The sequence below is a fragment of the Corapipo altera genome, unplaced genomic scaffold, assembly GCF_003945725.1.
Source record: "Corapipo altera isolate COAL_440 unplaced genomic scaffold, ASM394572v1 44, whole genome shotgun sequence".
In the NCBI taxonomy this organism is placed as follows: Eukaryota; Metazoa; Chordata; class Aves; order Passeriformes; family Pipridae; genus Corapipo; species Corapipo altera.
This window is the reverse complement of record NW_020884880.1, coordinates 19,442,263-19,453,242: the sequence shown is the minus strand read 5'-3', so window position 1 is coordinate 19,453,242 and position 10,980 is coordinate 19,442,263. Positions and strand designations below refer to the sequence as shown.

The 10,980-nt window shown below is 39.5% G+C and overlaps 1 protein-coding gene across 7 annotated transcripts in view; it reads right to left on the bottom strand.

Annotated features, from left to right (window-relative positions):
* The window catches only part of RBMS3 (RNA binding motif single stranded interacting protein 3), a 596,100-nt gene that overhangs the window by 147,358 nt on the left and 437,762 nt on the right, over positions 1-10,980 (bottom strand). For all 7 annotated transcript variants that reach the window (XM_027639205.1, XM_027639210.1, XM_027639206.1 and 4 more), the window contains one exon: positions 6,346-6,503. In XM_027639205.1, the coding sequence (XP_027495006.1) occupies positions 6,346-6,503 (158 nt within the window). The remainder of the gene's footprint in view (positions 1-6,345; positions 6,504-10,980) is intronic.

The window sequence follows — 10,980 nt, the reverse complement described above, 5'->3', positions numbered from 1 at the left end:
AGAAGAGAAGAGAAGAGAAGAGAAGAGAAGAGAAGAGAAGAGAAGAGGAAAAGAAAATTATAAAAAAAAACCCTAAAGCATAAACATAAGCCATGTTTATTATACAGATTGATACTGTGTCAAGATAAAATTTAATAAAAATTTATATATACAGAATAACATCATGATTACATAATTATTACCTAGAAATATTCAGTACCATGTAATTACCAGTCAGTGGAAAAATGTGGGTTTGTTTTACATATACCCTATAGTCACTTTGATTAGTAATAATAATAATAATAATAATATAAATGAGAATCAGGGCTATATCTTTTTATATCCAGAGTAGCTATTAAAGATTTAATTGTTACTACCACATTTATGTTATGATCTACATATGAATATTGGTTTTGTTTATAAGAGCAGAAATAATAAATCTTGGAGGACAGTGTTTCCTTACTATTTAAGGCATTTCGCAAAGATGGAAGGTAGGCAGTAGCAGCATTATACCGTCCAAAGAACTGAGGCCATAGTCAGAATACCAAAGAACTCAATTTCTTTAGCATATCAAAAAGATCACTAGAGAGACAGTCTGCTGGCAGTGCATAAGTATCTTTGTGGGGAGGATAAACTAGGTAGCAAGTAGTGCTTTAGTCTTCCTGCGGAAGTTGTGACAAGAACCAGACAAATTTGAAAGAGAAATTAAGCAGAAACATTTAACTGCAAGGAAGTTGATCCATTGGCAGACATTAGATAGAAAAGAGGTGGTTCTTTTTTTTCTGGTTGATGGCTTCAAATCACTTCTGAAAGTCTTATTTTAGTAAATGGCAAGTATTACCTCAATATTAGGTAACTGGGAGTATTTCAACTGTCAGTGATATAAAAGACGTCAGGCAAAATGATCTTCTGGTCTCAAATACTCTAAAGGTACAGGATAGTTTTGATTAGCATGAGGTTTCTTAGCGCCTCTTTATGTTCTACTCTTCATCTTTCTATGGAAACATTTCACTTATTTTTTAATTTACTTTGGTATTTTAATTCCAGGCATTCTAAGATCTTGATATTGCTGCAATTTGTGATTTTCTCCTCCCCTGTAAATGACTTAGGTATTATATCTCCCCAACTCTTCAGCTTGGTAAGAGATTGCTTCAAGATGTTTGTACTTTTTGGGTTGAATCCACTTTATGCTGGAAAAAACTATTTCCTTTGTCACTTCTAGCCTAAGAAGAGATTTGTTTTGACAAGTTCTCCTCATTGCTCACAAACTGTATCTTTTCCCAACATGTCTTGCCTGTATATTCTTCACCTCTTTGCTTGAATAACGGAAGGTTGTTTACTATCTCAGATAAATATATAAATACAGAAACCACCCCTTTTCTCTGGGGATATGGTCTATTCTATACCTTGCAGAATGACCCAGTATGCCAAGGTGACCATCTTGAGCTGCCTGAGTATCTCTGCACTACAGTATCTGTGTCTACAGTGCTCTCTATAGAGAAATCTCTTTGGTTCAGAAGAGATCTAATAAAACTAAATGACACCTACACTATACTGAGAAATCCTGAAAGATGCACACAGAGTGTTTAAATGCCTCACTACGGACCCCTCCAGCTGGTTTACAAAGGGACAGAAGAGTCTCCTTGATGTGTACCTTTGCTCTGAGGTGACAGCTAATTGAGAATCTCTTGATTTCGGTCGTTTGCTGGAACAGCATCATAACATTCTTTTATGACAGTTTGTGTTGGACAAATTTTCTCATGTTACTGAAAAAGAATAGTATGAACACAGTCTTTTCCACACAGAGCCAGGCTGATTTATGCTACTGTCTTCACAGTCTCAGGTTAAGTATTATACTGGTGCCCGCCAGCAGTGCAATACTTGACTGTCTGACTGTCAGCATTTCCATCATAAATTTCTGTTTTCAGAAGCTTATGACTTCGTTATAAAATGTCGCTTGGGGGAGTGAATCTTGCAAGGTCATTTTAAGTTACAAGACAGCAAACAAAATAAAAAAGTTAGGGGTTTCTAACACTTTCTTTGCACTTTATCACTTTAAAGGACCTACAAAATGCCTTTTCTGCTGTTCAGTTAAGTGTGGCACATGTATGCATGGTATTATTAATACTACTATTTCTATAGGGAGGATACTTAAATAGTATTTGAATGGTATTTTACTGTGGGTTTATAAAAAACAATTTTTATTTAATTGGTACCAGTTAAGTCCTCCCCCGAAGTATATCCCAATGTTTCCTTGCTCCCTTTTCCATGTCCCAAGGAGTTCTTCAATTAAACTCAAAACACCTCAGGCTTTGATTATGCAAATTGTTCAGCCAAATTATTTGATCGCTCCTAACTTTCCTTGTTCCATCCTCATCGTCTTTCAGAGTGTCATATCCATTTTCATCTTATGGAGCCCCACTGATATTTGTCTAGGGATCCTGACCCACCTGTCCTTCTCTGGAGTTTGCTTCTCCCCAAAGTGCAGTTCCATGCCTATCAATTTTCTTAGGGGTGTACAAAGTCTACCAAACTCTGGTCCAGGTTGCAATACCAGATGAAAATGTGAGAGTCTCCTCATATAGACTTCCCCAGCACCCTGCAGTGTTGCTCTCTGAGTCCTTTTCAGACAGGCCTTTCAATGGAATTTTAGCACCACGGGCATTGGAATATTTGGCAGACATCACACAAAGTCTTTGGGGCATGTTTGGGATTTCCAGTTTCACCTGAGACATTAAATTATAAAGTAATTTCCTGGGTAAGACACAGGATGTGACAGATCATTCTTCTGACTGACAGTAGGAATGATCCTTACAATATCTAAGCCTGCACTACCGCCCCAGCCGATGGATTTGTTCAAGCTAAATTTATAGCACCTTTTCAACTGCCTTCAATTAAACCCTTGAACAAGGAAGAACAAAGCATTTTCCCTTTTCATGAATGCATCTTTAAACTGCCTGGATGATGTTCATCCCGTGGTGCTGCTGACACTTCTCTGTCTCCAAAGTAGCATCACCACTGATTCTCAGAAATCCCTTCTAAATATTCCACCTTTCATTTAGCAAAACAGCACCACTGCTTTGCCTCCACCATAATTGTGTTTTTTCTCTATCTTCTCCCACCTTAACATCTGGAACTCATCCTTTGTGGGCCTGTGGAAAGCAAGGCCTTTCAGCATATACAATTACCTCTTTATAAGTGGCAACACATCTTCAGGATGAAGATAAATATTTCCCTCCATGCTCTCAGTACCTTTCTCCCTATCCAGTAATTCCAGCCTCCCTGAAAGACCTTCTCACTCCCCTGATTGCCTTTTTATTCATACCATCAACAGCACATAAGTCTTCACATCCAGTTTCTGTGGCTTTTTTTCCCTTTGTTTTTTTGCTTTGTTTCATTTTGGTTTTTTTTTTTTTTTTTTGAGAATGAAGGACTATGAATTTTTTTCTAAGCTCTAAAGAATATACTTATATTTTTAAAATGAGAGATCAGATGCTGAAGTTATTAGATGACTCCCAGCAACAGGGATTTAAGAAAAACAGCTACAAATTTTAGTGCTGTGATGAAATCTGTGTGAGGGTAACACCGTGTCATTCCCTCTTTTGACACGCAATCTTATGACAGACTGCACTCAAAGCTTCTCATCCACAGTGTCTCCTTTTTCCAATATCCTGGCATTTCTTCCCCCTCCTACTTTTTATTTCTCTTTCTTCTCTGTGTTTAGTCCCAGTTTTTGCTTGCCACTGTCAACAGAAGCACATGCTGCCAAATGACAACAGCAACACAACCCCTGTGGAATGTCAGCTCCCACAGAGAGCCTGAAGCCAGGTAGGGTAGCCTTGAAGGACAAAGTATGACCCAGAGGTGCAATAGAGGCAGGTGTCCAGGGCTTACAGCATGGATACACTTGTGTGAAGCCACAGTCAGAGTCTAAAGCTTCCCTTCTCTGGCCCCTTGCTCATAACTCTCCTCCCCAAAATCTCCCCTGGGGTGTACTCAGGCACAGTTGGCTCAGGCCACAGTGAAAGGCTCTGGAAAGTTTTGGGAAAATCTGTTCAGTTGCTTTTGAGGGACGAAAAAGAGAGGAAATACTTTCACAGCTTAACTTTCACTTTGAGCTAGTTTTGTATGCACATACTTTAAAGGAGGCTCTTAATGTCGCCAGACATTACTCAGATAATTTTGATCCAAGAACATTTGAAGCTATCCCGGTTATAAATGATTAAGTAGTCACCTGCTGTACTATAAAACTGCTAATAACACCCATTTAGGAGAAAAGTGTGACAATAGCTGCCTTACCTTAAGTCTTTACTTCTGATTGCTTTTGAATGAACACACTTATTTTGAGACTGACTATTTCCATAACTGGGCAGACTCAAAAAGTGAATTTTAATCATCATAGCACTTAACTAATAACTTTGAAACATCAAATTTCAAAATTGCTGGATGCTGCAGCATTTTAGTGTATGCAAATTTAACTTTTTCACCTGTGCTTCTGTGGCTCAGTTAAGACCTATGCTAAGCAGCATGGCACATTCCACAAGCAGGAAAGACATACTGTGATAAAAGGCTCCAAGTCAGAAGGTACAATAGCCAGGATCCCTATAAGGGTTGCTGATCTGAACTTCTAAAATCTTATTTGGACTGGAAATCCAGCTTCCATCCCCTACCTGTACAGCACTGGTACCCACTCAACATGTGTTCATACTGTAGGTATACTAGAATAAAACCTTTGTGACTACAAGCAAAGGTAAACGAATTAATCTATTTGGATTGACATGCAGAAAAAAGATACCAAATAGCACTCCACTACAAAAAGAAGTTCAGCTGGTCATGTAATTAAATCTTGTATTGATAATTCTGCAAAGATGAGAGTCAGCATTCAACTATGGTTCCAAATTCCTGGATTAACTCTGGTCTCACTCAAGTCAGTGGGAGGTCTGCTGTATACTTTGATGGAATGAAAGTTTTACCCCACTGTCATTTGCATGGTGAATTATGCAACCTTCAAGTTAGATCATTAAGGGGTTCCTGAAATATGTTCCATAATTAAATACATTTTCATAAATTAAGTCAATTTTTAAGAATGCAACTTTATCCATGAGTTAGACTAATCTTTATTTAGTGAGTTAGAAAAATTCATGGTATTATCTGCAAGAATGCATAAGGAACAGTGTGTCATCTTTCAGCATAAATGTTTTGCCTTTTTCCATTTGAATTCAGATAATACTATCTTAACATTTTTTGTGCACAGTGATCTTTCACATCAAGGAAAAAGGTAATACTACATCACTTATCTTGCAAGCTAACTTTTTATCATACAGTACCTCATTTCACTCAGTGGTGCTGTGACACTAACAGAAGCGTCATGATATACCATGATATGATGTATTTCAGAAAAATTTGCAAGACAAAGAAGTCATTTTGCCTCCTCTACAAAGCACAATGTTATGAATATTCTGTAGAAACAATGATTTGGGTTTTTTTTCCTTTTCTTTTGACGTAGAAGACTGATTTACAGGAGAATTGCAAATTTCTCTTCTTATTTGCTTTTTCAATACCTTTCTATATATAGCACTCTATTCCTTGGTTTTTCAAAAGAAAACTATTTGATTTGAGAATCTTTCAAGCTGAAGAGAATCTATGTAAATATTCCCTGAGAGTAAACATGGAAACTTGTCTATCCATACTAACAATGAAGTACATGGTAATAATATGTTGCCTGTTCTGTCTAAAATATCTGACTACTCCGTTAGGGTTTGTTATATGCAAATATTTCTTCTTAAGCTCCTCTCATAGCTGCAGTTCCCTGCAGCTTTCAAGGAAGACACGTTTTCTTCAGTTATAGTTCCTACCCTTTGCTCTTCCAACTGCTAAATTTACTTTTTCCTGTTGCAAAATCTTTGCTAAATATTTAAACAGTTTCACAGAATGGTTTTGGTTGGAAGGGACATTAAAGTCCCTCTCTGTATTTCTTGTAGGACCCCTTCAGGTACTGGAAGGTCACAATAAGTGCACCCCAGGGCCTCCTAAGATCACTCCTTGGTTTCTTTCCCAGGTGTGTGCTTCTCACTGTAGGACATTTATTATTATCCAAGCTTGATACTGCATGGATAGCACACCATTCCTAGCAGTTTTTATTTGCATACACCTGCATACAATGAACTGTTTTTTAAAGCAAAGAAATTAATGTTCTTCTGCATTGGTATTCTTCAGGGGGGTGGAAAGGACAGACATGCAGCCTGATAAAGGTGTCACTCTGCATTTTCCACAGCTGCGAGACTTCAGAGCTACTGAACAGACAGCATTTGTGAAGGACCAAAGCCAAAAAATGTGCATGAATCAAAATAAGAGTAAAGGTTTCACCTGGCAAAGCCGACTCCTCTGCTGACTCCATTAGCATCTCTTAATATTCTGGTGGAAATGACATGTCCAAAGGGTTTCAGCATATTCTCCAGTTCCTGCTCATCCATGGAAACGGGTAAATTTGAGATGTATAGATTTGTGGGATCTTGCTCTTGTTGCTATGACAAAATAAGAGAAATATCCTCAGTTAGGCTTAGCACAATAGAATAGCTTATGGCTCATACAACAAGGGCTACTCAAAATAGGACCAAGTCAAGAATTTATAGCTGCATTAGAAGCAAATCTGAGCAATCTGTTCATGACAGATTTGCCAAATTTCTTCAAACTCTCATGCATGTGCTTAATTCTGTGCGTGATTGCTCTTATTGAACTCAGTGACACTACTCATTTATAGAAAATTACTCTCATGCACAAGTGTTCTTGGATTTGTGTCCTAATTTAGCAAAGAGATTGTGAAGAAAACGTGATTTCCACAAATGTGCTCACTGTTAACATAAATAAAGAATGAAAATTCAACACATATTTTAAGCAGATGTGCTTTCCAGCCTGCAGAGTTCCCATTCAATCCGTTCATCATGAACCAGGTTGGTTGAAAACACAGAATGTTTTTCATAGTATCTTTTCTCTTTTTTTTCCATAAAAAATATCTTCCTCCATAATAAGCAACAAAACCTAACTGGGCAGCGGGCAGGAGGGGAAGTTCTGCAGTTCAGCCTGAGGTCCCGATGAGATGTGTAACACATTTTTTCTCAGATTGAACTAAAATATAAGACAAAGCCTGCTGTATCAATAATTAAGAAAACAAAATTGAAAGCAGCTTTCTCGTTCTATTGAAGATTTTTAGACTAAACTTTCCATTTCCATTTTGGCAACCATTTCAACTCCTATTCTTGCTTGATGAACTACTGCAAAGAAACATGGAAGAGGCATAGATGCCATATGTAAAATAAGTGTACTGAAGCAATAAATAAAACCCTTGTCTACAGACAACCAGGTCTTGATTGCATTAAATCAATTTGGTTAAGCCCTTGCAAATTTTCATGGCTCTGTCCATTTTCATTGAGACAAGCACAACATAATATCTGATCACTTGCCAGTGCAAGCCTGACTGGGATCAGGTATGACTACATAATTTCAGGTACTGTTTAATAACCAAAAATATAACATACAATCCTTATACTGTGAAGTAATCCAGACAATACCTTACCTGAGAAAGTTCTCTGAGACAGACTTTTTGATTCTTTTTATTACAAATTTTAATGGGTAGAATTAATTTGTACTTGTTCAACACTGAATTGACAACAGTATTACCTCTTTTCGCTATGAGTTGTCCTAAAATCAGATTACTAATCTTGCAGCAGCACCGCAACCTTGCACTGTTATGAAATTACACACAGTCCTGCAGCCATCTGCCCTGCTTTAACTAAACTAGTTTCAAATTACACCCCATTAAAATCATTGAGGATGTGCCTTGTCAAACACAATCACGCATTGTGTTTCTGGAAGATGTATAAAGACAGGACAGAACCAAGATGTTTGCTCCACCACTGCCTTGTACATTCAAGGCCTCAAAAATGGAAGGAGAAATTGTTTCAAGCTGTGATTCACACATCCCATCTATGCAGGAGCAAGAATGACTAAACCAAGTCTAATATAGCTAAATACAAGAATCAGAAGCCAAAGCAAGATTTTAGCTTCTCTTACCCCAGGCTCAAGAGAAATCTTAGCCTTTTTGGATGAGACAAAAAACCGAAAATGGATACCCCAAAAAGGTCAAAAATCAGGAGGTGTGTAATACTGTTTTACTGCTTAATTTGGATTCTGACCTAAGAGCTGTGAACACTTGCCTTTGGACATAGTGCTTTATGCCCACTGCAGTCTACTTTTCATCTCCAGACTCATTACCCCACAAAACAACACATTACCATGCACATTGAATTCTCCATTATTTTACAAAAACCAATAAATAAAAAAGTAGGTATGTTTTCAAGCTGCTGTCCATAAAAGTTATTACTGAGCTGCAGATCACACTTTTAGCTTTGGGAAAAGTAAGCAAACAAAAATCCAAAGCATTTTCTTTCTTCTTTCCCCCTCCCTTCCCCCCCATCCTGGATTTTTTCCCTTTTCTATTTGCAAACTCTTTAAGTTTTATTGCTTTTTACTTCTCCCAGGCCTCACCTCCAAAGCCACAGAAAAAAATAAAAGATTCAGGAATTTGGAAGCATCTTCATTGTTACTAAGTACTTTGAAAGTATGAGACTTTCCACTGTTATGCAAATCTCTACCCATTCATTGGTTAAGGGCGTTGATTAATCCACCAATCAGTGCTCAGAGAATGACATCCCTTGTCAATATTTAGAAAAAATATGCAGATGAGATCCCTGTAGCCAAAGGCCAGACTAACATGGAAAAGCTAAGTTATGCATCAGTAACTTCATGACAGCCTCTGCTTTCACTGAAGCAACTCAGTCCTGCAGAATATGAAAATGAGAACTTATCTTTAGACTACTCAGTTTTCAAGCTGGGACAAACAAGTAAAATAAACAAGAACCATTGCCAATGTGTCTCACTTCTGAACCAGGAACACAGAAGCCTTTTAACTGTGCTAGAGATTAAATGTTGTTGTTTTAAATATCTGAGGAAAGTTAGTCGCACTCTGAGGATGAATGAAAGACTAGCAGGCCATAGTCACTCTCTCACAAGGATTTGCCAAGCCTATCTTTTATCAATGTGATAAATAAGAGCTGAAAGCAGAGAGAGACAGATGAGGCCACTCATGCTACCTCCACAGCACAACAGTGTTTTCTAAGAAAGGAAAAGAAATCCACATTATTTTTCCTTACTATACAAATATAACATTTAGAGAAATATCCCTTTCCTTTAAAGAGAAATATCACCCCACAAAAGCCATATATCACAAAACAAACTGCAACAAGATGAAATGCCTTCATAGTGATGCAGCCTGGAGCTGAACAGGCTTTACAGGAGCTGTGTGGAACCCAGTTGCTCTGTCACGGTGCAGCCAGACCCCACCGTCACCTACCCTCACGAGGCCCTGTTTCTCAGGCTTGGCCCCCTCCCAGCCTCTAGCACTGAGGCTCCTCATGACCTTTTTCAGTTGTGCAGAGATCCTCTGTTCAGCCTGAAGGTGCTGACATATGCCTCTCATTTTGCCCAAGTCTTTTCATCTCAGGTTCCTCAAGCTCCTGCGTGAGATATTCTCCTCCCCATCCCAGTGCCACTGCTGAGCTTCTCAGTGTCAAAGGTAAGTGCCCTGCTGTTCAAAATATGCCTATTTGTTAACAAGATAAGCCTAACCAGAACTGTAAGTCCATGCATCTCATGATTCCTTTCATAATCCCAACCTGACAGTGAGGTTTCTGCCTTCAGTGAAGGTTGTAGGACTGGTGGTGATGGTGTTATCTGGATCCACACAGTGTGGCTGCTCAGATTTCCTTTGGTTCATTTAATTCTTTCTAAGGTTTTTCACCAAACATTAAAAAATGCTACTTCCCACCTAGGGATGCTAAAATCCCATTATTGTCTCCGGTCCCAAACTGAACTGACTGACCAGTCATCAGTGAGAGAGCTGAAAATCATTCTTTTCATACTCAAAGTCACTTCAGAACTGTGGTTTCCTCTTATGCCCCCAACAGTTTGGACACGAGCCAAAGGGGTGGGGTGGCAGAAAGTCATACACTCACCACAAACAGCATCGTGCCTCGGATGCCCTGCAGCTGGTGACTTAGAGCCACTGCAGTGGGGCCACCAGCCAAGCAGAGCCTGGTCTTTTCTGGTCCTGATTTCACAGAATCACAGAATCACTAAGGTTGGAAAATACCTCCAAGATCATCAAGTCCAACCATTAACCTAACACTGCCAGGTCCGCTACTTAACCATGTCTCTAAGCACCACATCTACATGTTTTTTTAACACTTCTAAGGACAGTGATTCTACCACTCCTGGGCAGCCTGTTCCAATCTTTGACCACCCTTCCAGTGAAGAAATTTACCCCTGCAGACTACAGGAGACACACCATGCTGGCCCTGCAGCATGAGGGAATGACACACCTGTCAACAGAGTCTTCCCACAGCACAGCAGCCTCTTGGGTTTAATCCCCCATGTGTGAGAAGGGCCTTCCCAGGGTGACCAGGGCTAGCCACTGCAGCTGACTGCCGTCCTGGAGGCTCACAGGAGGAGGGCGCCGCTGGAAGCAGTGGAGGGCTCACTGCAACACAGTTTCTTTGCCTTTCCCAGACCCTGTGTGCCAAACAGGGATAAATAATGGATGCTAGACCAGGCCAAGTTGCCACTTCTCGAAGAGAGTAGTAAGGCAGCTGTGGCCTCTGCTGTGTGTGCCAGCTGCAGATGCATCATGCTCAAGGCATGCAAATTTGCAAGCTCCATCTCAAGCCACGATCAAAAGCCTGCTCCTGGCTGTCCTCACTGAAGTTTGTTTCAGTCCAGATCTCCCATTTGACAGCCCAAGGACAGTAACATTTTCCAGGTACAATTCGTATTTGCACCTCAGCCCCAAAGAAACAAGGATGAACTCATCCAGTCAGTCCCAACCCCACAAAATCCTGGCACAGCCTCATACTCTAGGCTAAGCTCATTCTGGGGTCCTGATGTGTG